Source organism: Chiloscyllium plagiosum, unplaced genomic scaffold, assembly GCF_037043375.1.
Source record: "Chiloscyllium plagiosum isolate Xiang-an unplaced genomic scaffold, Cpla_swu_hap1 HiC_scaffold_14, whole genome shotgun sequence".
NCBI classification, from domain to species: Eukaryota; Metazoa; Chordata; class Chondrichthyes; order Orectolobiformes; family Hemiscylliidae; genus Chiloscyllium; species Chiloscyllium plagiosum.
Genome location: NW_028270152.1, coordinates 72,308,750 through 72,334,946, shown reverse-complemented (window position 1 = coordinate 72,334,946; position 26,197 = coordinate 72,308,750). Strand labels below are relative to the sequence as shown.

Sequence of the window (26,197 nt, the reverse complement as noted above, 5' to 3'; positions counted from 1 at the left end):
CCTTCATCAGGAACCAGGTGAGATATATCCCAGGCTGTTCTGGGAAGCAAGGGAGGACATTGCAGGGGACCTGACATTAATTTTCTCAAATCCCTTTTCAGCCACAGGAAATGTGCCAAAGGACTGGAGGTCAGCTAATGTGGCACCATTATTCGAGAAGAATGGTAGGAATCACAGGCCAGTGAGTTCAACATCTATGGCGGGGAAACATTTGGAATGATTTATGAGCTTAAAACAGAACAAATCTCCACATGGGGAGGCAAGAATTAACCAAGGATAGTCAGCACTACTTTGTCTGGAGGAGATTGTGCCTGACAGGTTTGATTTTTTGAGGAGGTGGATGAGGGGAGTGCAGTGAGGCTTTTGATAAGGTCTCACATGCAAGATGGTCAAGAGCGTAAGAACCCATGGAATCCAGGGAAATTTGGCAAATTGGATCTAAAATTGGCTTCATGGCAAGAGGCAGAGGGTGGTGGTTGAAAAGTGTTTTTGTGGTTAGAAGCCTGTATCCAGTGCTGTACCACCAGGGTTGGTGTGGATCTGTTTTAAATGTGAAATAGAAATAATTTAAATAAATAATTTACATATAAAACATTACCTCAGAATTTTCTTCTCCTAATCTCTCTCATCCTAATTCGGTTCAAACCTGACCAGCCTATTCTTTCTGCTGTGTTTTACTCTATTTTAACATAATCTTATCAATTTTACCCAAGCATGTCTAAATCTATTTTGTCTTGATGTATCTGTACTAATTCTATCTAATCCCAATTTCTCTCTGATTTATGCTGATGACTTGACTGTCATGAAACCCTGCACACTTTTTATTGTAATAAAATTATCTATTTTTCAAAGATAGATTTTTCTAGTCCAAATGATTGAAACCTTTTTCAGACAATGCAGCTCTAATCCAATCTTTCATCTCTAATCCAGATTCTCTGTCTCTAATTCAATCTGTTCTGTTCTAATTCAGTTTGTCAAGATCTAATCCATCTTGAAGAGGGGAGCCTATTGTACAAAGAGTGAGAATAAAATGTTGTACCTCGCCTTTAAGACAGTTCATCTTTAAGGACTTTGTGTACTGTGTATACAATACTGTGACCCTGCCTGACAGTATGTCTCCTTTGTGTTTGCAAGCTGCACTCAGAGAAAACTCAGTTGGATGCTGTACTGTCCACTCCGTCCATAAAAATGGTTTACTGTTTTAAATAAACTAACCCATGGAGTTAATCAGTACTTGATGAGCAGTTGAGTATTAGACTGTCATTATTAATGCGACATGGTGAACATGTGGAAAACATTGTCTTGATGAAGCAACATTGTGCTTGAACTGTCAGTAGGAAAGATCTACAGATGAAATATATGGTTACCATGCTTAAATCGTGCAAATCAGTTCATTACAGCATTGGAGTGTGTTAAAAACAGAGCTTGCTGGTAATCAGACAAATTCTTATTGAGAGGCCAGTTTAACTTTCTTGAGAAAAGTAAATGATCCGTGTATGTGATGGATCAATAGCAAACAAGTGAAGATCAAAGGCATATTGTCAAAATGTCTTCAAAGTTCTCGAGTTTAAATTGAAACACAGTAAACCTTCCATTGGAATTTAAAATGTTTAAACAGCATTCAGAGCTATGATTTCTGGATTTGAACGTTTCTAATGCAGAGAAACAACAAACAACTAAGATTTTCCAAGTAATAGGGAGCAAAGGTCTTTACCGACTTAGCCAATCAGGGTTAACAGCAACTGACACAGACTGCACTTAAGGAGCACCTTCAGCTAAAATAAAGATCATCTGCTATTCCACTTGAGGCGATGGACAAGAAGTGATTGACAAACCAGTTTGACAGAATGCACAATAAGTCATTTTTCACTGTCAATATCATGAAAAATATCAGTATCATCACACCATCTGAATTGTTTGTAAAAATTCAAATAATCTGTCCGCACAAAACTGGTGACCATTTGTTATTGACTAAGATTGACTCAGATGAGTGCCAATATACTACCCTTATGAATTCTTTAAAAAAGAAGTTCCCACAACATAGGAAGCCATCCCTGAGGAGCAACTGATTTTTGTAGCATTTTGTAAAGTTGCAGTTGGGCTGCTGGAAATCAGCTTCATTTGACGAATTATGTTTTATTTCAGTGTTGCCACAAGTGCAAGGGCCGGGGGAGATATAGATGTTCACAGTGTGGTGGAAAAGGGATGGTGAGTAATAGATTGTATGGTCTAGTCTACAGTTTGCAGTTATTTACCTGTACACAGTGAGTGATAGGATTAACTATTCCAATATCCAATTGTCCTTTCCTCCCCTCCATATCAGATGCTGCTAACTCTGGTCAGTGTGCAGTTCCAGCAACTCTGCCAGCAACTTGCAGATTCTCCTTAAAGCTGTTGGCATACTATTTAGCTGCAGTGCCATCACAATGTTGCAGTTAAACCCTCTGCAAGGTCTCCAAGTTATTTTGATTCCAGACAGGGATACTCCAAATCTTCAAACTGCCAAATGAAGAGGGATGATCTGGCCCCCATCCTTTAATCACTCACTCACATTAACTTACAATGAATCTCCTCCCTTGCGGATACCTTTCTCCAAGACCAAATGAATTTATGTTTTCAAAGGAGCCAATTTAACCTAGCTTCCTTCAGTTAACAAAGAGTGAGTTTATCAGTTGATAAATGCAAGAAGAAATAATGGTGCAGCATACATTCACAAAGATTAGAAATTCATCCAAAAAAAGATAGTTAACACATTATGGTTCTGTCTGAGATGATTGTGAAGAATGAACAGAAGAACCTTGCAGCATCTGTTACCAGGTAAAAACAATGACTGCAGATGCTGGAAACCAGATTCTGGATTAGTGGTGCTGGAGGTGTGGGTGCAAGTTTTGCATTTCTTGCAGTTCCCTTGGGGCCTTGGAGGGAAGTAAGGGGGGAGGTGTGGGCGCAAGTTTTCCCTTGGAGACACCTCCCCCCCCTTATTTCCCTCCAAGGCCCCAAGGGATACTTCCATATCCGCCACAAATTCACCTGCACCTCCACACATATCATTTATTGCATCCGCTGCACCCGATGTGGCCTCCTCTATATTGGGGAGACAGGCCGCCTACTTGCGGAACGTTTCAGAGAACACCCGGACACCCGGACCAACCAACCCAACCACCCCGTGGCTCAACATTTCAACTCCCCCTCCAACTCCACCAAGGACATGCAGGTCCTTGGACTCCTCCATCGCCAGACCATAGCAACACGACGGTTGGAGGAAGAGTGCCTCATCTTCCGCCTAGGAACCCTCCAACCACAAGGAATGAACTCAGATTTCTCCAGTTTCCTCATTTCCCCTCCCCCCACCTTGTCTCAGTCAAATCCCTCGAACTCAGCACTGCCTTCCTAACCTGCAATCTTCTTCCTGACCTCTCCGCCCCCACCCCACTCCGGCCTATCACCCTCACCTTGACCTCCTTCCACCTATCGCATTTCCAACGCCCCTCCCCCAAGTCCCTCCTCTCTACCTTTTATCTTAGCCTGCTGGACACACTTTCCTCATTCCTGAAGAAGGGCTTATGCCCGAAACGTTGATTCTCCTGTTCCATTGATAGTCATAGTCAATTTTGGGATTCTTCTCTTTGCAGTTCGATTTGAGATTCTTTTGTTCTCTTGTCCTAGTTCTTTTTTGACAGGAGCTGGCAGAATCACTTTTTTCCCTTTCTTTACTTGTGTTTAATAGCTATTCTCAAAGCTGCGACCCTCACACATCACACAGAGATAATGAGGCCATTAACCGATGCACACCAAGGTTGAAACTCCCTTTTAAATGAGTTTTGAGAAGCAAACCTACATCCAGTCCCTTTTAAACATCTGGAAGATGTTAAATATGGCGCTCGCCCAGACTGGTATCTTTTTTACCATTATGTTCATAGTCTGAGATGCTCAAAGGGGGTTATAAGTGCATTTCTCATTTTTTGAAGTCCAACCTTTGAAGCATCCTCGACATATCATCAGGTGTGACATTCCAAAGTCTGTCTGTCAGGAATCCACTGGATTTGTATCCGCAGCCAACTTCCTTCTGTATGGCCATTCTTTAAAACAAATTTTGTAATTGAAGTTCAAGATGTTGCTATGATCAGAATAATGGTCTATCGTAATTATATCTGCTTATCAGCAGAGAGCTGTTGGGCAGCAATAAAATGCAGAATTCCTTCAAGATGACTTCACCCCTTATATCCTCTGGCACAGAAATGCTAGTTGTTTAGGCCAACACAGTTCAGATTCAGTAAAACAGCACAAAATAGAGACTGAACCAGACACCACATTGGGAAAGACATTTCAGTCTTTGTGTGGGATCTAAGTATTCTGATATGGGCTTCTCCAGGCCACTGGCACAGTCCAGGGCATGTCCTTACCTTATATTGTTGTGGCCATGTAACTGGACCTGTAATTATGGTATGACCTATTCGTCCAGTCAGGATAGAAGATCCAATCTCACTGTGATAATTTGAGAATTGAAATGTGATAATGCCACTGTGGTCCTTTACGGGAGGAAACAATGTCCTTACCCAGTCTAATGGACATGCGACTCCAATCTGTAGCTGAGAGTTAACCATTTAACCACTTTACCACTCTGTGAAATGGCTATGCACTATGATAGGCAATAAATGGTAGCCTTGCCAACTTAGCCACACCCTGGGAGCTAAAACAATAAGTTATTTTAATACAGACAGAATTTCACTTCTGCGGAAGGGCAAGCTTTAAAAATAGAATTTAGAAATACTTTTGATTAAATATGTTTAACAGATTGATAAACAGAATGTTTAGAAGAATGAGTGAGGATACCAACTGGCAAGGTATGTGAGCACAGGGTGGGTGGGCCGTATCTGGTATTGACAGCCAAGATTCTGCAGCAGGCAGTATTAAAATATAAAGAGCAGGATACAATATTCAATTGAACTGGACTTCAAAAACAGCCTGTCTTTGAATTCATACATCAACTTTAATGACCCCAAATCATCTCAAAGCACTTTATAGACAACCTTTAAAGTGCTATATATCAGAAACCCAGCAGCAGGTTTGTGCAGAGCAAGATCCAACCATGGCAATCTACTTTAGAGATATTGGTGGATTGGTATTGATCAGGATGCATGAGACAGCACCCCTTCTCTTCTCAGATCATGCCATCATTTCATATTTGCCTGAGAGAACGGAAGAGGCCTTGGATGATGTCTCATCTGAAAGTTGAAGCCTGTAAGTGTAGTACTTAGTTCTGTGTGCAGTTCTCTACAGACACTTACAGGTTTTATTCCACAGCTTGCTGGCTGACAGGTGAGAATATCTACCTAGGCAAGTTATCACTTATTGTCATAGGGGGACAGGAGAGAAGGAAGCAAGAAAGTAAATTGAAACTTCAAAAAGGAGTAAAGATTGGACAATCCCAGGCCATACTCCCTGTTACACTCAAGCCTTCAAGTAGTTTCCGAGTTGAATCCAGGTAAATTTCTGCATCATGGGGGACATTCTCACCGGAGCAGAGAACCAATACGATTGCATGGATTGCCAGTTTTACATACCATACAATATTGCATTTCAACACCTTCAGTTGGGTGAAGAGATCCTCATCCTCATCCTCACCCTTCTGCCTTTCCTTCCATTCCTTCTGTCAATGACTGTTACAAACTGAATCCCTTCAATCAGGGATGGGGCTTGTCCTCTGCTGCGCAGTGCAAGGGTGAGCTGGATTGTTTCAGAGCCACCTGTAATCTCTGGGTAATTGAATGGGCTCGGTAGACAACTGATTTTCATGGGCATATCACGTACATTCAGTTTTTTTTTAAATGCAGCTCAAATGTCTGCCATGTGGTAGCCGAGGAATAGTGCACAGAAATAAGAGGTGCATCCAGTGCGGAGGGAGAGGGATGAAAAGGTAAATAAAACATCATTTTGTTTAAACTGCCCTGCAAAGAATTATGCTATTGTGATAGCCTTTTGTTTACATGGTGCAGTAGAGTATACGTGGTTTGCAGTATGGACCTCGAATTTGATGATGGGATGGGTGAGGATAAAGTCGTGGTACCATTGGCTTCAGCAGCTCTGATTTAGAGTGCTTAGAGAGGTTCAGGAGGGATCCCACACGTTGTCCAACACCAGAGGTTCGTTACACAGAATCCAGGCATATACTTTTCTGGTCAGAGTTAAATTTCAACCTGCTCAGCCCAAAACTCCAAGATCACTGATTACTTGTTCCCTATGTGTACAACACGTACATAACTCAGTCAAGTTCTCACTCAATTATTCTATAATCATCACACTCCCCTTAATTCTATTAGTTCTCTGATATCCCTGACAGACCTCATTTGTTGATAACTTCTATCCCTTTTATTCTTTATAAAATAAATTACCAAGTATAGTAATGATGAAAATAAAACAGACAACATATTGTGCAGAACAACATAATATATTCCAATCTTTTTAACATATATTAGATTTCTAAATACCCTTTTCCCAACATTTTTAATGGTTACTTAGAGCTTGCTGCTTTCTTCATTGAGCAATCAGGTAGCTGACTGCTGCTATCCACCCATTTCAAGATTGGAGATTCCTCCATTATCCAGCGTCTATTTTAAAACTGCAACACTGATCCTCAATCTTTTTTTATTCATTCATACATTTTGTTGAATGTATGTTATCCAAGAGTGACTTATTAACAATGTGGCATGCTCTGGATATTGCTGCTGAATACCTTAATGGAATTTCTTCCAAATGTTTTGCTAAGAAAAATGCCATAACTACTGCCTCAACAAATATAAAAGTTCCTCCTGCTAAGGTACTTACAATTATTCTTGTTTTTCTCAGCCTGCCAAACTAAAGGACAACATTTACTCCCTTCTCCCTGAGAAAAATATAAATCTTCTTGAACTTCAGAACCCATTAGTAAAAAAAAAGTTTCATATTCCAGGCATCTCCCAATGACAGAAATTTCAAAACTTAATGTTCCATTTTTAAGTTTTCAATGTTTTCTTTGCTTAACTAATGACCTGCACCTTAGAATTTTTCAGTTTTACTCAACTTTAATACTTCAAAATTGGCATCTGGCCTTGTTTGAGTGACCAACCAATTCAGTTGTCAATTAGTCTTCAGTTTTGGAAATCACTGCATCTTTTTATGAGGTCCCACTTTGATGAACAACAATGGGGCTTACATTTCCTAAAGATTGCTGATGTAAAGTGACCCTTTATCAATTGTGCATGATTTCCAATCTAATGTCCTTAAAACCCCTGGAATCCTTACTTCCAATTTTGAATTATGCTTAAGCTCATTTATTACAATGTTTTCAAATTCACTGCTCTCCATGCATCATAAAATTGTCTGAAAAGAGTCTGGAAAAGCTGGCAGTATCTTATTTTAACTGAAGACTGTCCGATTTTAATAAGTTAGACCTTGCCAAGAAGACTCTAGAAGTATCATTTAGACCATGTACACATTTATTTATCTTCCAGAATGTCCCAACTGCATTTCGTGCCTTTGTTGGAGGGTGAAGAAACACTTCCCTTTTCAGCCGATTCCCCTGCAAAATGTAGCTTTAATGTCAATTGATCTATATTCCTAAGTATTTGTTTCAAATAAAGTCAAGATAATCTTCAAAATTGCTTTTCCTTTCATCAGCGAATCTCCAAATCTTGATCCCCCAATTTTTCTTGAAAAGCTCATGTCACTAGCCTTGTTTTAGCCTCCTACATTCCATTACATGACACCTAGTCTACCTATGGGACAGAGTTGACTACCTAGAAACTCTTGTGCTTGACATCTTTGATAATCTTGTCTTCAAATTCATTTGTAGCCTCTAAGATGTCCCGATCACATTGAGCCTCTGCTACTGGTATGTCTGGTGTGTATTATATTTTCTGACCTTGATAAGCTATACCCACTACCTTGCAATCTATCTCTTTCTGGACTGTTACTATTTGATCTCCCGCCTCCTATTAATAGAATTCCTTCTAAAGATTCATGATCTTCTTCTAGCGACTCACAGAGCCGCTATCTGAGCTTACACTGCATTTTTTTGCCTTCCATTTTGTACTTCAAGTTTCCAATCTATTTATGCCCCTCATCCTGTTCATTCAACGAGTTATTATATTTTCCAGTGCCCTGCAATATTTATAAAAGTCACATTTCTCCACTGATTGGTTGCTTCTGGTAAATTTGTGACTTTATTTTCCAGTTTTAGTACTTGTCTTTGGGGACTAATAGCCTCATATTGATCATCAGAATGTATCTGTCCTTCATCAGACAAACGTCAATTGTGACAGTCTGATAAACAGAGCTGTGTATCTATATAGATACGAGAAGTACTTGGTCTCTTGTTACTTTCCATAACTCTACTAGAATCTGCAAATTTGTAGTCCAGACTAAGCAGCCTTGAAAACTGTATTTGAGCAGTCTGGTTCCCATGCTGTAGAGTTATTATTTTTACCAGTAACCTCCCCAGACCCCTCTATTCTTTAAGTACCTGTCTGTTATAATAAATCATTTCTCCCCCAATCGAAACTGGTTTCTAATGGCCTTAAGACTCGCTGAATTCTTTCTGAGTTTTCTGCTCTAACGATTACCTTTCTGTCTCCATGCAGTACATTCAAATATTCCAAATATGTTGAACTAACAAATATGTAGCCTCTTCCCAAGCTGGGGTTGATCACTTATGTCTGTTCTGCTCTGACGTGCGTTTCTTCAATGCGAATTGGCTATAACATGAACTTAACTGTATTGGCTATAACGCAATTCCAGTCCCATCAGTTTAAATGGTGCTGTCATTACACGATTTTCTTATCATGCAGGGTCATATGAGAATAGAACTAATCAGAACCAACTGTGTTACTGATGGAACTTTAAAATTCCCAAACACTAACTGATATGAATTATATCCTCTGACCATCTGCTATAAATTCTTAGCTTGGGGAGGTGATGGCCTATGGTATTATTGCTAGACTATTAATCCAGAGACCCTGATAATGTTCTAGGGATTCAGAACATGACAAATGGTGGAATTTGAATTCACTAAATATTTAGCCAAGGATTTGAACAAAATAGTAACTATGAATTTAAAGGTGTGTGATAATTAAGAGTTTACTGATGACCATGAAACCATTGTCAATTGTCAGGAAAAACCTATCTGGTTCACTAATTCCATTTAGGGAAGGAAATTGCCATCCATATTGGTCTGGCCTACATGTGACTTCAGACCCACAACAATGTGGTTGACACTTAACTCCCCTCTAGGCAATCAGGGATGGGTAATAAATGCTGGCTTGATCAGTGATGCCTGCATTTTGTGAATGAATAAAAGCAAAAATGTACAGTCCATATTTCTGTGAATGATAATTTGGCTGGTCTGTCAAACTTTGACCGTTTTACTTATTAATCACATGGTTCCTTTTTCCATTATGAAAAGGGCTTTTTGCTGCAATATTCATTACTATTATGCTCATATTTGCACGGATATCCTAAATTAATTATTCAATCATGAAACATTTTGCCAGCGGTCCAAGTCCAGTCCCTTTTCATTTGACCAAAGGGCAATTTTTACTTTATTTTATTTTACTTTACTTTATTCACTATATATTATTGTCAACTGACTCAATCTATTTACCGAATCGACAAAATATAAAAATTATCACACACCTTTAAATTCATAGTTACTATTTTGTTCAAATCCTTTGCTAAGGATAAATGTATTGTAAGTCATGATATCCTTTGACCTTTCTTATAAATCTCATTTTATCATTTCTCTCTTCTATAAGTTTATTATACTCCTCATCCCTTATTTCTGCACCCCTTACTAAAATGTTTAACCTTGGAGGGATGTCACATTGCCTCGTAATTTGAACACACCTGATGTTTTGTCTGTCCTATTTCTGTCCTCTGTTGTTAGTAACATGTTAAAAAAATTCTTTAGTGAAGAATTTATATCCATTTAAAGGAATAGAAAAATATTCTGTAAACTTTTGTAAATTGCAGGTTCATTGATTACCCGAATACAACAATTCATCATTTTCCATATCCAGTTTAGTCAGCATTGTTTTCATCAATATCTTATTTGGTAATAATGATATTTCATTGGATATAAAGCCTGTGCTAATAAGGTGATTGATTTTAGTTATTTTGCAAGGAATTACATTTTTGAAATATTTTGTTTTATCATCCCCAAACCTGAAACCATTGGAACTCTTAAATTCTTCAGATTAGTCCCAATCCTTATTTATTGGTCACTTTATTCCATGCATTGTAGAAATGCATCCACTGTCCAATACTGCACAGTTAAGATATTCTGCCACACTAACATTTCTGCCATTCATCACTGGATGAAACTTCTTATGAATAATAGCCCCTATATTTTGAATCTTTCATTTCATGGTTAGTTTCAAATATTCTAATATATATGGGACAGTTCATGGCATAATAGTACTTTAACTTGCAACATTGGCCATACCCTGGACATTCCTGGAGTTCATTCTTTTATTGTAAATCCCAAATTCTGTTTGCTTCTCAACATTGTCAAAAGCATTGCTCTCCTTATTTCTCTTTATTAAAGTTTTCCTTTTGTCCATGTCACTTGCAACTTGTTTCTAGACAGCCTCACCATCCTGTCAACATTGTGCCCTCCACTTTCTGCTCCATTTGTACCTGCTGAAAGGAATGCTTTCCAAGGAATTTTTTGTGCTTCTGAATATTTTTCTAGCAGTGTGTGTTTAACTGCAAATTTAACCACCCTCAAAATTAGAAGTTCATCTGAATTCATACTTTGGCACTGTCTAAGAATTTAAATGGCAGCACTGGTTAGAGAACTTTCAGATAGAATTTCCACTGTCTTGCATAGAATCTATTGAATTCTGTTGTGCATTCTTCTATGGAACCATCTTCACTTCTTCTAAATTTACACAAATCTGACATGTCTCATAGGCAGTGAATAAATTATCTTTTTGATAAATGTTATCGCGAATGCTAACACTTTCTCAACACCTTCATCCATGTCTGTATCGTCAATCTCCTATTGTGAAAAGTTTTTGCTTCTTATTCTACTTTCTAATGAAAGAGCCAAGGCCATAACCTGTTTCCTCTTCAGTAAAGAAGTAACACAGGTCCACAGGTTATTTAATTATTTTACTGTTCATAAGGTTCACATTCAGAAAACAGGAGCTGGTAAACATACTCCAATACTTGAAATTGTGACTTAGCCATCACTATAAAGTTTATTCCAAATTACTCTTTGGTTAGAATAATGCTTAGTTTAAACAGCTACCAAACCTCAGATACCACTATTAAAGTATTAGAATTTAAAGGTTGGTTAGACATATAGGGCTAATAGTTTTCTAGTCAGTTTTATTTCAACTTAGATATAACAAAAAATCCAACCACCCTGACTACTTGTTTCCTGTACACACCCAGTTCTAAGAACAAAGAAAATTACAACACAAGCCTATGCCGATCCAGATTCTCTACCTAAACCTGTCGCCTATTTTCCAAGGATCTGTATCCCTCTGCTCCCTGCCCGTTCATGTACCTGTCTAGGTACACGTTAAATGACACTAACGTTCCCGCCTCTACCACCTCTGCTGGCAACATGATCCAGGTATCCATCACCCTCCGTGTAAAGAACTTTCCACGCATATCTCCGTTAAACTTTTCCCCTCTCACCTTGAACTCATGATTTCTAGTAATTGAGACCCCACTCTGGGGAAAAAGCTTCTTGCTATCCACCCTGTCTATACCTCTCATGATTTTGTAGAACTCAATCAGGTCCCCCGTCAACCTCCGTCTTTCTAATGAAAGTAATCCTAACCTACTCAACCTCTCTTCCAGCTAGCGCCCTCCATACCAGGTAACGTTCTGGTGAACCTCCCCTGCACCATCTCCAAAGCATTCAAATCCTTCTGGTAATGTGGCGACCAGGACTGTACGCAATATTCCAAATGTGGGTGAATCAAAGTCCTATACAACTGTAACATGACCTGCCAACTCTTTTACTCAACACCCCATCCAGTGAAGGAAAGCATGCCATATGCCTTCTTGACCACTGTATCAACCTGCGTTGCCACCTTCAGGGTAAAATGGACCTGAACACCCAGATCCCTCCGTACATAAATTCTCCCCAGGGTTTCCATTTACCATGTAGTTCGCTCCAGAATTAGATCTTCCAAAATGCATCACCTCGGATTTGCCCAGACTGAAGTCCATCTGCCATTTCTCTGCCCAACTCTCCAATCTATCTACGGACTGCTGCATTCTCTAACAGTCCCCTTCACTCTCTGCTACTCCACCAATCTTAGTGTTATTTGCAAACTTGCTAATCAGACCACCTATACCTTCCTCCAGATCATTTATGAGGAGAAAGTGAGGACTGCAGATGCTGGAGATCAGAGCTGAAAATGTGTTGCTGGAAAAGCGCAGCAGGTCAGGCAGCATCCAAGGAGCAGGAGAATCGACATTTCGGGCATGAGCCCTTCTTCATTCCTGAAGAAGGGCTCATGCCCGAAACGTTGATTCTCCTGCTCCATGGATGCTGCCTGACCTGCTGCCCAGCTCCAGATCATTTATGTATATCACAAAAAACAGAGGTCCCAGAACGGATCCCTGTGGAACATTACTGGTCACGGTATTCCATTTTGAGAAACTCCCTTCTGCTACTACTCTCTGATTCCTGTTGCCCAGCCAGTTCTCTAATCATTTAGCTAGTATACCATGGACCCCAAGCGACTTCACTTTCTCCGTCAGCCATTTCTTACCCATTGATTAACAAATAACCATCCTAGTTCCCTAATTCCATTTGGTCTTAGACATTCCTACCTAACCCTATGGAATTATAATGCGTACTATCATAATTCAGCAACACCTGTGGAAAATTTGACTCTGTGAACCGGGGATGGAATCATATGCATGTGTGATGGTACTTACAGTTGAGCAGCCCATCCAATCATACTGCCATGGGCTCACAATCAAGCAGAGGCTGAGAGCTGAAGTTACCTTTACCAGTCAGTCAGGCCAAGTTATAAAACTAAATATATATCAATTGAACTGTTCAGAAGTAAGGTCAGAAAACCTATGCATACACAAATGGCAGTCAAAATTTGGAACTCTACCCCACCCCAAAAACAGGACAGAAAATTGCAGATTTCAAAACTAAGCACGTGTCTGAGGGATTATGGAACTAAAATGGGAATTAAAATACGATTAACCATAATCTGATTGAACCAAAACCGGCTTGAAGGATAGATTGGTCCTCTGCTGTTCCTATCAGAATGTAGTGAAGGCCTATGGGGATGGAGCAGGTGAGTGGGGTTGGCCGACAGCTCTCTGGATGAGCCAGCACAGGTGCTTTAGGCTCAACAGTCTCTTTCTGTGCATCACTCCATGAATCTGCCTGCTGTGTGCATTTGTGCTGGTTCTCAGCACTGGTACAGACTCTCACTAGTGGCACAGGCTCTCAGTTAAATTTTACTCTTTAAAGTTGACAGTTAAAGTTTATAAATTGCTGTTGGCCTTTTTCTGCTGGCTCTTCCAAAATCAAGTCCTCAGACCCATCAAATGCCCGCTGTCTAGATGCAACTCTAAATGATTCAGTAGAGAATGTTTGACTTATTAACGTGTCTGTGGAATGAATAGGTTTGCTCCAGATAACATCAGTGTCCTTATGTTCAGGTGTGGCCCTTGTCTAGGCCGAGGCACCCGGACCTGCCATGTCTGCAAAACCAATGGCTATTTGCTCTTCTACATACAGCTAACAGTAAAATGGTAAGTGTCAGGTTTATATAGAGCACTGTATTCCTATAGCCATTCAGTTAGACATAGGGTATACGTCCTTTATTCAAATTGAGGTGGGAATTGTGTGGTGCCTCTGAGTCTTGCAAAATTATTTCTCCTACATCACATCGAGTGAATACCTACAGGGCTGAATTTTCCAAGCAGTGGCAATCATACTCAGAATTCCTTCCTTTTTTTAACAAGAGATTTCTGACAAGAGATTCCAACCAGACCTCCTTCAGAAAAGTGATGACGTAATTCCGATCTGACAGTTGTCATATAACGTAGAACTGTCAGAGGAAAGTAGCTCAGAGCCATGTTATAAAGTGGATGTTGACCTCCCCCCTCCCACCCCCCCGCCGCTTCTGCGAACTAAAACCGAAACACCCAAAGAGGAGTGTCTCGCCCTATAACCTGTAAAGAAAAGTGTGAAAAGTGGTGTAAGCTGTTTTTTATCAACTTCTAGTGGTTAAATAAAATAAATCCCTGATACTCACTTTAAAATCAACAAGTAACTATTTATTAATTCTAACAGCGAACAAACTAACTAAACTATTAACAAACCCGAATAAAAACCCTTCTAATTACTAACTATTCCTGAATGAAGCAAGATTCTAATGGTATTCTGTTCCAATAAATAGAAGTAACACTCACATATATAGAATTTAGTATCTCGAAATTACAGCCAGGTTACATGTCCATCAGAATGTTCTGTGCTTTCTCCATCGATCCTTCTGACAGGAATTCCTTCTCCATTGTTGGTACGATTGTTACGCAGATGGTGCTTTTTCTAAGACAATGATGAGGCTGAGAGAGCCAGCGATTCTCTCTCGAGAGCTAAGAGCCATTACCTCTGGAGGATGGCAACTTGCTCTGGGCTCTTTGTCCAACTGTTCCCTTCTTTTATACCCTTAATGACATATCAGTATTTCTTATAATAGGATTGGTCCTATGTTGTCAAAACCGTCAGATTTAAATTTAATACGTTTTTGGTATCCAAGTGCCTGCTTCAAATCGATTGGCTAAATTCAAAGATCTTGGTAAAAACTGCTGCTTGGCCTGCTAACTGTACAGCCTTTCAATACAAATGCTTCAGTTTGGGCTCTGTGTACTGGCAAACTCAAGCTGCTGCTCACAGGCACCCATTTTAAATCTGTAAGCACAGAAAAAACACCATCGTTTCAGGGGACCATGCAATGCATTCCCTCTTTGCATCTTACAATTTTACAAACACAAGTTAAAACTTCCTGCCTCCCAATCTACAATTATTCTACCCAACTTTGCAACATCCCTTTTCCACAGAATCAGCTGCTATTTTCTGAAACATAAAGGCCCAGAATCAAAAACAACCACTAGGTGAGAGAGTGAGAAACAACAGCAAATGTCAGGATTGGAATGATTTCTCACTTCCTGATTCATGAAACTAATTTGCTATTTTCAGGCGTTTTTCAAGGAGTACTACTATTTTTGCACCACGCTGCCCAGACACGGGGGCACCAGATCACCAAATCTAAGTGCACTGCCAGCTACATTTTGTGTAATTGTGAGGTTAAGTGCCAGGAGGGTAGGGTGCCAAGTGGGTAGGGGGTAAGGTCATTTCCCATGAGGGAAGGTTGAGTCCAGCATTGGGTTAAGATGGAGGGTAGGAGCCTAGGCCTGGGGACAGATTGGGTAGAGGGGCAGATGAAGCCCAGACCATGGGAAAGAGGGGGATGGGTCGCCGGGGGAAGAAGCAAATGTAGCCCAGAGTGGGAGAAGAGAGGCAGTGCGTCTGGACAGGAGGGAAGAGAAAAGATCTGGTGGTGGTGAGGGGGAAGCAGAATGTGGGGGATCAGGGTAAGGGGGTATTGGGCCCAGAGTGGGGCAGGGCTAAGGTGTCATCACCTGAAGGAGAGAGGGCGATGGCAGGTTAGGGTCTGAGGGAGGTGTAGCTACAGATATCTGAGTTAGATATGTGGTGAGTGGGTAGTTACTCAGGATTTATATGGGGTATTTAATACTCTAACCTATGCTGACTAAAATTGAGAAACAAACTTGTAAGGAGATCTCAGCAATCTGTAAGAATAATAGGGTAGTTATAGTAGGGGATTTTAACTTTCCAAACATCGACTGGGACTGCCATAGTGTTAAAGGTTTAGATGGCGAGGAATTTCATAAGTGTGTACGATACAATTTTCTGATTCAGTATGTGGATATACCTAGTAGAGAAGATGCAAAACTTGACCTACTCTTGGGAAATAAGGCAGGGCAGGTGACTGAGGTGTCAGTGGGGGAGCACTTTGGGGACAGAGACCATAATTCTATTTGTTTTAAAATAGTGATGGAAAAGGATAGACCAGATCTAAAAGCTGAAGTTCTAAATTTAAGAAAGGCCAATTTTGACGGTATTAGGCAATAACTTTCAAAAGCTGATTGGGGGCAGATGTTCGCAGGTAAAGGGACGGCTGGAAAGTGGGAAGCCTTCAGAAATGAGGTAACGAGAGTCCAGAGAAAGTATATTCCTGTCAGGGTGAAAGGGAAGGCTGGTAGGTATAGGGAATGCTGGATGACTAAAAAAATTGAGGGTTTGGTTAAGCAAAAGAAGGAAGCATATATTAGGTATAGACAGGATAGATCGAGTGAATCCTCAGAAAAGTATAAAGAAAGTCGGAGTGTATTTAAGAGGGAAATCAGAAGAGCAAAACGGGGACATGAGATAGCTTTGGCAAATAGAATTAAGGAGAATCCAAAAGGTTTTTACGAATATATTAAGGACAAAAGGGTAACTAGGGAGAGAATAGGGCCCCTCAAAGATCAGTAAGGCAGCCTTTGTGTGGAGCCACAGAAAATAGGGGAGATACTAAATGAATATTTTGCATCAGTATTTACAGTGGAAAAGGATATGGAAGATATAGACTGTAGGGAAATAGATGGTGACATCTTGCAAAATGTCCAGATTACAGAGGAGGAAGTGCTGGGGTCTTGAAACGGTTAAAAGTGGATAAATCCCCAGGACCTGATCAGGTGTACCCGAGAACTCTGTGGGAAGCTAGAGAAGCGATTGCTGGGCCTCTTGCTGAGATATTTGTATTATCGATAGTCACAGGTGAGGTGCTGGAAAACTAGAGGATGGCAAACGTGGTGCCACTGTTTAAGAAGGGCGGTAAAGACAAGCCAGGGAACTATAGACCGGTGAGCCTGACCTCGGTGGTGGGCAAGTTGTTGGAGGGAATCCTGAGGGACAGGATGTACATGTATTTGGAAAGGCAAGGACTGATTCGGGATAGTGAACATGGATTTGTGTGTGGGAAATCATGTCTCACAAACGTGATTGAGTTTTTTGAAGACGTAACAATGAAGATTGATGAGGGCAGGTCAGTAGATGTGATCTATATGGACTTCAGTAAGGCTTTCGACAAGGTTCCCCGTGGGAGACTGATTAGGAAGGTTAGATCTCATGGAATACAGGTAGAACTAGTCATTTAGATACAGAACTGGCTCAAAGGTAGAAGACCGAGGGTGGTGGTGGAAGGTTGTTTTTCAGATTGGAGGCCTGTGACCAGTGAAGTGCCACAAGGATCGGTGCTGGGCCCCCTACTTTTTGTCATTTACATAAATGATTTGGGTGCGAGCATAAGAGGTACTGTTATTAAGTTTGCAGATGACACCAAAATTGGAGGTGTAGTGGACAGCGAAGAGGGTTACCTCAGATTACAACAGGATCTTGACCAGATGGGCCAATGGGCTGAGAAGTGGCAGATGTAGTTTAATTCAAATAAATGCGAGGTTCTGCATTTTGGGAAAGCAAATCTTAGCAGGACTTATACACTTAATGGTAAGGTCCTAGGGTGTGTTGCTGAACAAAGCGACCTTGGATTGCAGGTTCATAGCTCCTCGAAAGTGAAGTCGCAGGTAGATAGGATAGTGAAGAGAGCTTTGGTATGCTTTCCTTTATTGGTCAGAGTATTGAGTACAGGAGCTGGGAGGTCATGTTGCGACTGTACAGGACATTGGTTAGGCCACTGTTGGAATATTGCATGCAATTCTGGTCTCCTTCCTATCGGAAAGATGTTGTGAAACTTGAAAGGGTTCAGAAAAGATTTCCAAGGATGTTGCCAGAGGTGGAGGATCTGAGCTACAGGGAGAGGCTGAACAGGCTGGGGCTGTTTTCCCTGGAGTGTCGGAGGCTGAGGGGAGACCTTATAGAGGTTTACAAAATTATGAAGGGCATGGATAGGATAAATAGACAAAAGTCTTTTCCCTGGGGTCAGGGAGTCCAGAACTAGAGGGCATAGGTTTAGGGCGAGAGGGGAAAGATATAAAAGAGACCTAAGGGGTAACATTTTCACGCAGAGTGTATGGAATGAGCTGCCAGAGTGTGTGGTGGAGGCTGGTACAATTGCTACATTTAAGATGCATTTGGGTGGGTATATGAATAGGAAGGGTTTGGCGGGATATGGGCCAGGTGCTGGCAGGCGGGACTAGATTGGGTTGGGATATCTGGTTGGCATGGACAGGTTGGACCGAAGAGTCTGTTTCCATGCTGTACATCTCTGACTGACTATTTTACTTAATTTCATCGGAACTGTCTGAAATCTTCTATTTTTATAGAGACTTTCAGAGGGTTCCAGGTGTAGGGGAATTGCCCAACAGAAAATTCAATTTTCAGGGCAATTCTTTTAAAATCTGCTATGATGAGGTTCCCACAGAAACTCTATGTGTAATCCCATCAACACTGGTGTAACAACTGACTGACCAGTGGAAAATCCAGAGCCAGCACAAGTGGTGTGAGCAAAATCAATCCGTTATTTACAGTAGGGAACATGTTGCTGGTGCTGATCTCTGCAGTAAATATCCTTTCTGTCTTACCAAGGGACTTGTTCATGGAATGTCAGTGTCACTGGCTAGGCCATTATTTATTACCCAAGGATCAACCACATTGCTGTGGTTCTGAAGTCAAACTTAACTGGGTAAGGACAGTTAATTCCTTTCCCTAATGGATATTAGTGACCCAGGTGGCTTTTAACAGCAATTGACAGTGGTTACAAGGTCGCTATTAAGGCAACTTTTAATTCCATATTATTCCCGGGATGCGAATATTCACCTCTTGGTGGAATTCCAAGTTTTCGAATGTGAAATCCTGCTCTTTTTGATGCTTTTCCAATCTCTCCGTACTCTTCAACTTTGCTTCATTTCATGTGGATGTAATTCAGCATTGCCATGTTGTGTTGTTACGAGGACTTCACCCTGTAGTACGTGCACTAATTACATTGAATGCTGAAGTGCTAAGGCCATTTTGATAGTTTGATACAACAGTAAAAGACAAGAAACAAAAGGATATTCTCCTGTTTCTACCCTCTTGAAGTAGCTGAGAAGCATTCATTTTCACTACAGATTGTAAGAAGTACTTTAATATTCCACTTCCTCATACTATAATACGAATTGTTCCCTGACACAAGAGACTTTAAGATCTTTTTTGTTGTCACCCACTTTAATCCCTGTGTAATGATTCTGTCTTTCCCTCTCACCCCTCAACTACTTCCAAATAGCCAGTTCATATAACCACTAATAAAAGGCAGCCTGTCGCATGTGGTGCTATTGAGATCTGGTCATCAAAGATCATAATGGACTGATTCAGATAGATTAGATTAGATTAGATTAGATTAGATTAGATTAGATTAGATTACTTAGTGTGGAAACAGGCCCTTCGGCCCAACAAGTCCACACCAACCCACCGAAGCGCACCCACCCAGACCCATTCTCCTGTGTTTACCCCTTCACCTAACACTACGGGCAATATGTGTGGGCGGCACGGTGGTACAGTGGTTAGCACTGCTGCCTCGCAGCGTCAGAGACCCGGGTTCAATTCCCGCCTCAGGCGACTGACTGTGTGGAGTTTGCACGTTCTCCCCGTGTCTGCGTGGGTTTCCTCCGGGTGCTCCGGTTTCCTCCCACAGTCCAAAGATGTGCAGGTCAGGTGAATTGGCCATGCTAAATTGCCCGTAGTGTTAGGTAAGGGGTAAATGTAGGGGTATGGGTGGGTTGCGCTTCGGCGGTTCGGTGTGGACTTGTTGGGCCGAAGGGCCTGTTTCCACACTGTAAGTAATCTAATCTAATCTAATATAGCATGGCCAATTCACCTAACCTGCACATTTTTGGACTGTGGGAGGAAATAGCTGGGAGTACATCACTGGTAACTTGCTAGTGTGTTCCAATTCTTCCGCGTTTGGTTACATGAGACAGTATGGATCTCTTATTATCTGTTACTGTCTCATTTTGCTGCTTATTTCACCTGCACTATTCATATCTTTATGTTGTTTTACAATTTGCAGCACAGACAAAGGCCATTTGGACCAACAGCTCCATACTGGAGCTCCACACACACCACCGCCCAGCTGAATTCGCCCTTCCCAATCTCCAGATTCTCTCACATTCCTTAAATCAGTGTTGGTGAACTTGTCTTAGCAACACTGCTAAAATTGAGCAGAATTGTAGATATTGCATTCACAGTATCTCACACGGGACATTCTACACCCAGATCAACAGTGAGGGTAATGTTTTTAACGTTTGAATTGACTAGTTGGATCTAAATATTGGGGCTGGAGAGAGGTCACAATTGGCCTCAGCATCTCTAGGTTGACAAACCATGATGGTTGTTGTTTCAATGATTACCCCATATGGATCAGGCTGCAAAATACATATCTTGGGGCCTCACTCCAACCCCTAAACACTGCACTTGTTCCATCCCTACACACTACACACACTCCCACCTGACAACCCCACTCATTCCCACCCCCATAGCCCACAAAATCATTCCCATCCCCGCACCCCACTCCCATCCTTACACCCACTCACACCTCTACATCCCACATCCACTCCCATCCAACACACCACTCCCTCCCCTCCATCTGGCACCCATTCCCATCCCTACCCATTCCCATGCCACATCCACTTCCACTCCACAGCCATTCCCACCCATAGACCCTGAACCCACTCCCAACCTATACCCTACACCCATTCTCACCCCTACAACTGACACCCACTCCCACCCCTACCCATTCCCACTCCACATCACTTCCATCCCTACACCCCACACCAAATCCCACCCATACATCCCGACCTCTCCCACCCCTACACCATACTTCCACTCCCACCTATACACCTCGTGGTCCAAGAAATGCAGCCTCCAATTTAAACACAGCAAGATCCCACAAGCAAAATTCATAAGTGACTTAGTTCATACATTAATTAATGGTTAAATATTGATCAGAGCACAATGGTGTACTCTCCTGACCTGTGTGCCATCAATGAATCTGTTGTTGTGTTTGATCCAGGACCAATAATGTCTTTGAACAAGTGGCTGACCAACAAATCGGACTTCCTGTGGCACTCTTCAATGAAGTGTCTGGACAGAATGTGTTTGCTGATGAAAGCTATCAAGTAAGAGGGGAACATTTCTGGACATGCTGTTTATTGTCATATTTCTACCTGTTGGACAGTTGTCTTCTCTGTTGTTGTGTTGTTAAGCTGCAATGTAATAAATGATCAGAGAAAACAGCTCTTGACGGGTTCTGAATGTGCATCCACGTGGTATTGAGGTACAATCTTTATTATATAATAAAATGCAAGCAGTCCTCTTATCCCAGTATATACATGGCAACAATTGCAGGATTTCACTGAATTCTTTGCAGAGAGATTATTCCAAATGTTTTTTAATGTGCTTGGGTAATCTCTGTGTCAAAAAAATGTCGTATCATATTCCCACCTTCATTCGCTGGTGGATGTAAAAATTGCCAAGTCATTTTTTCAAAGAGTGAGTTCTCCTTGGTGCCTTGGTCAATACTTAGCCCTCAATTAACGTCCTAAGTAAGTCGTCTAATTATAGTTTGTGGAATCTTCCTGTGTACAAATTGACTGCTGCATTTCCCAAGTTACAAAAATGAGAATGTGTCAAAGGCACATAACTGGCTCAGAAATGCTTCAGGACACCACATGGTTGTGTAAGGCATATGTAAATATATGTATTTCTTGTCTTCTTATCAACATTCTAACTAATCTGATTGGTTCTGACAGGCTCCGAAACAATTTGGTATGATTGGTTGATACTGAGGCCCTTCAATCTCAATGAAATCAAAGTATCTTTCCTTAAAGAAAAACTGACATAAGTTGAAACAATTAACAATGTAAAATATTGATAGTTGCCATCTATGTTCCCTAACCATTAATTCCAGCTTGATCTAAACTCCCATCTAATTCTTTTCATTCCTCGCACTGTAACAATGACCCTTATCAGTAAAACACAGTATCCAGTTTAGAGATTTCTGGTGCTGATTCTGGGTAACAAAATTGCCAGATGCTTCATCTTGGTGAGTACACGCACAAACAAAAAAAAAGTCACAAGTGAAAGAAAAGAAGATTGGAGAAAATCAGGGGGCTTGATGCTGCAAATGTTATAACTCCTCTAATCCTGTTTTGTTTTTTTTTCCCTGAGGTCTACACTATAGTTGGTTTTCCAGACTCTTTAATTGATCAGATTTCCCAGCAAGGTGTTCAAGAACACCAGGAAAAGTTTGGCAGAACAGCATGTATACTTCAGCAGGTGAGAATGGGCCAGAGACCCACCAACACAACCCTATATCACCAAACTGTGGAAGCAGACCATTTGGCCCATCAAGTCCACACCGACCCTCCAAACAGCATCTCATCCAAACCCAACTCCCTACCTTATCCCTGTAATCCTTCTCTTCCCATGGCTAATCCACCTAACCAGCACATCCCTGGATACTACGGCAATCCAGCTAACCTGCACATCTTTGGACTGTGGGAGGAAACTGGAGCATCCGGAGAAAACCCATGCAGACAAGGGCAGAATGTGCAAACTCCACACAGACAGTTACCTAAGGGTGGAATTGAACCCAGGTCCCTAGCACTTGGAGGCAGTGCCACTGATCAGTGTCTGTGACCTTGTCCTGTGATCATTTGCTGCTGTTTTGCCTTCACCATAATAACAACTTGCATTGAAAAGACATCAAAAGATACTTCACAAGAGGAATGGTCAACTCACATTTGACACTGAACCAATTAAGGAAATGTTAGGACAGATCACTAGTAGCTTGGCCAAAGAGTTTGGTTTTAAGAAATAAAATGGATGTGCCATCACAGCTGTAAGGAGGGCTGATGTGCTGGAAGGAGTATCAAATAAGGCCATACCAGTTCAGCCTCAGAAAACGGTCAGTCACACTGTTGGGAATGTGGATCCCCAAACAGTGAGTTGGAGTTAGAAGGGCAAATTGTCAAGAAAGTCAGAAACAACAGGCAAGTAATAGTAGAAGATTTCAACTATCCTAATATTGTTCTGTGTCCAGTTCCAGGGATCATAGTCAAAGGATGTGGAGTAGATCATTGAGGACAGAGATGAGAAGAAAGTTCTTTATCCAGAAAGTGGAGAATCTGTAGAATTCTATGCCACATAAAGTGGCTAAGGCCAAAACATTGAACGTGTTGGATGATTGGCTATGATCAAATTGAAGGTGAAGCAGGCCTAAAGGACCAAATGGCTTACTCCTACTCCTATTTTCTGTGTTCCTGTGTAAATAGGTACAGAGGGCACTGAATTCTTAAAATGCATTCAGGAGATCATTGCTCAGCTAGTAATAGCAAGATGAACAAGAGAAGATGCAGACCTTTTAGAGCATGATCCTGGGTAGGTGGAAGGGGTAAAATTGCAGTTCAGTATGAAATTGTGTTTATTGTGTTTTGTTCACCTCTTCCTTATTCAACACATAAATAATCATTTCTATCTTGTATTACAGCGACAGACAATTGAATTGATTCCTGTAACCAAGGTGCACTTCCAGTGGAAAGGACAAGAGAACAGCTACTTTGTGTATGGCACAGAAAACAATGTCTATGCTCCAGACTATCCCAGCAAATGCCAGTGCACCATTCTCTGATCGCCAGCCTTCAGCATCCTTCTAAGGAAAACCTTAACCTGGGCCCCTCTGCTTCACACACCCCCAAGTGTGCAGCCAGCTCAGAGAAAGGGGATGAGGGTTGTTGGACAGGGGAGGGTCTAAGAGTTTTCAATATTATTGGGAAGAATAAAGGGTTGGTTCTTTGCTTGTTAGGACCATTACATCTTCCTCAATAACACTGGCACAAAGCAGGTTAATCAGTTAAACACCTCTTTGCCAATTGCAAGTTTTTGAAGCTGGTTCATTGGTCATGGCTGCAGAGGTATTTTGGTAGCAGTAATTTGTATGGGCGGGGTGTAGATCTCACACGACAGCATAAGCCACATAATAATGAGTCAAAAGCCAGTTCCGTATATCTTCTGATCTCAATCCTCAATAGAAATTACATTTGGAGGAGCTGTAGACCAAGGCAGCCAGAACCAGGACCAATGCTATGGAAAAAAGACATATCATTTAATTGTAAAGTACTCTCTGAATTTCCTACTCTTATAAAGTCCTATTGTTCTCTGTGAATGTTAAGGCACAGTTTACACTACAGTAGATTTGGAGTCTGTGATCCTGGCATACGGGCGCCACTTGTAGACCTCAGGGTCCAATAAATTGTGCCACATGTTTACTGGTGTCTAAGTAAATGAATGCATGTGGTATAAATTAATACCATTCACTTTATAAATAAAGATTAGTTTATTAATAGTCTATTAGTGTTTTATCTTAGCATTGTCGAGCACATTGCCATGAGTATATAATAGTGGCAGTGAGCCCAAGTTTCCATCCAGCAGATGCTTCCTGCTGTTTTACCCTGTCAGCCTGAATGTTAATCTCTAACAAGCCCCTTCACCAGCCTCCATCCTCATCCTGCATTTATATCACAACAGCCACATGCAGTGACAGCACTGATCCCAGCCAGAATGAGATGATTACATGGGCGACCTTTACTGCTGTAAAGCGACTGGGATTTATTTTCTGCCCAGACTTTGTGCTCTGTGACTATCCTCCACCTCCTATAATTTGCTAAAGTAAAATCCTACAGCACACAGGACACTCTGCTGTATTTTTAGTCATAGATTCAAACATTCTCAAGCCCAACCCTACCTACTCATTGGTTGATACATAGGTGACTCTGGAGGCAGTGCTTCAATATAACTGGACTAGTTCCTGCTGCTATGTAGTTATGGCCTCTTAGTTGTGGCCTAAGAGTATCCTCAATGTTAATGCCAGTTATTTGGATATGGCTATGGGTTTGGCAATGCTTTGAGACTGCCTCTAGAGGGCTGAAATGTGCTTTCGCATTCTTAGTAAATGAGACCCTTCCTTAACATCTGTCCTAAAACTTATTGTCATAAAGAATCTTGAAGCTCCTACTCAAGAGTTTAAGAACAAAATCTGGGCTGACATCCCAGTACAGTAGCAAGGGTGTTGTCAGAGCCATATTTTCTATGAAATGTTAAACTGGGGGCCCATCCACTCTCTTGGGTGGGAAAAAAAAGATTTGATAGCACTGTTTGAAGGAAGAGCAGGGTTTGACTTCAGTGTCTGGCAGCACCCATGGAGAGAGAAAAACAAAGTTAACTTTAAGTGTGATATGACTTTTCAGTACTGTCTGTTTCAAATTTGCAGCATCTACAGTATTTTGCTTTTATTTGACTCCAACATCTGTATTAGATCTCATGGTCAGTTTGTCTGTATGCCTTTAACAGACGTGCTCATGATATCATCATTGTATCATAGCATGTAATCTGAAGGTATACAGATCTCCTATTAATCTTATTTTGGATAATTTCAGACATGACCCTCGACTGGAAGCATGCTTCTTTGTTGAACCTAATAAATTGCTGTTAGCTATAACATATATGTACCTGAGAAATGTAATGTTTGTACATAATAGTTATTTGTAATAAATGTCTGTTGGATTCTTCAACAACCACAAAATCGATCCCCAGTTTTTAGTTTATGGGTGATAACATAAATAATACTGCATCAGGTAAAACATCCTGTTAGAGGCATACTTACATGGTGTCTTGTTCAATGTTCATCATTCATAGAACATAAAACAATACAGCGCAAAACAGGCCCGTTCAGCCCTTGATGTTGTGCCAACCTGTGAACTGTTCTCAGCTCGTCCCCCTACACTATACCATCATCATCCATGTGCTTATCCAAGAATTGTTTAAATCTCCCTAATGTGGCTGAGTTAATTACATTGGCAGGTAGGGCATTCCACACCCTTACCACTCTGAGTAAAGAACCTGTCTCTGACATCTGTCTTAAATCTATCACCCCTCAATTTGTAGTTATGCCCCCTCTTACGAGCTGACGTCATCATCCTAGGAAACAGACTTTCACTGTCTACCCTATCTAATCCTCTGATCATCTTGTTTGTTTCTATCAAATCCCCTCTTAGTCTTCTTTCCAATGACAGCAGACCTAAGTCTCTCAGCCTTTCCTCACAAAGCCTTCCC

At 41.1% G+C, this 26,197-nt stretch overlaps 1 protein-coding gene across 3 annotated transcripts in view; it reads left to right on the top strand.

Annotated features, from left to right (window-relative positions):
* The window catches only part of LOC122559142 (protein SSUH2 homolog), a 52,355-nt gene extending 26,684 nt beyond the window's left edge, over positions 1 to 25,671 (top strand). For 2 of the 3 annotated variants that reach the window (XM_043708488.2, XM_043708489.2), the window contains exons 7-12: positions 2,146 to 2,208; positions 5,835 to 5,917; positions 13,684 to 13,776; positions 21,099 to 21,204; positions 22,256 to 22,363; positions 23,577 to 25,671. In XM_043708488.2, coding sequence (XP_043564423.1) covers positions 2,146 to 2,208; positions 5,835 to 5,917; positions 13,684 to 13,776; positions 21,099 to 21,204; positions 22,256 to 22,363; positions 23,577 to 23,717 — 594 coding nt within the window. In that variant the 3' untranslated portion in view covers positions 23,718 to 25,671. The remainder of the gene's footprint in view (positions 1 to 2,145; positions 2,209 to 5,834; positions 5,918 to 13,683; positions 13,777 to 21,098; positions 21,205 to 22,255; positions 22,364 to 23,576) is intronic. The other variant, XM_087994525.1, reaches the window with a different exon arrangement.
* Positions 25,672 to 26,197: the final 526 nt, after the last annotated feature.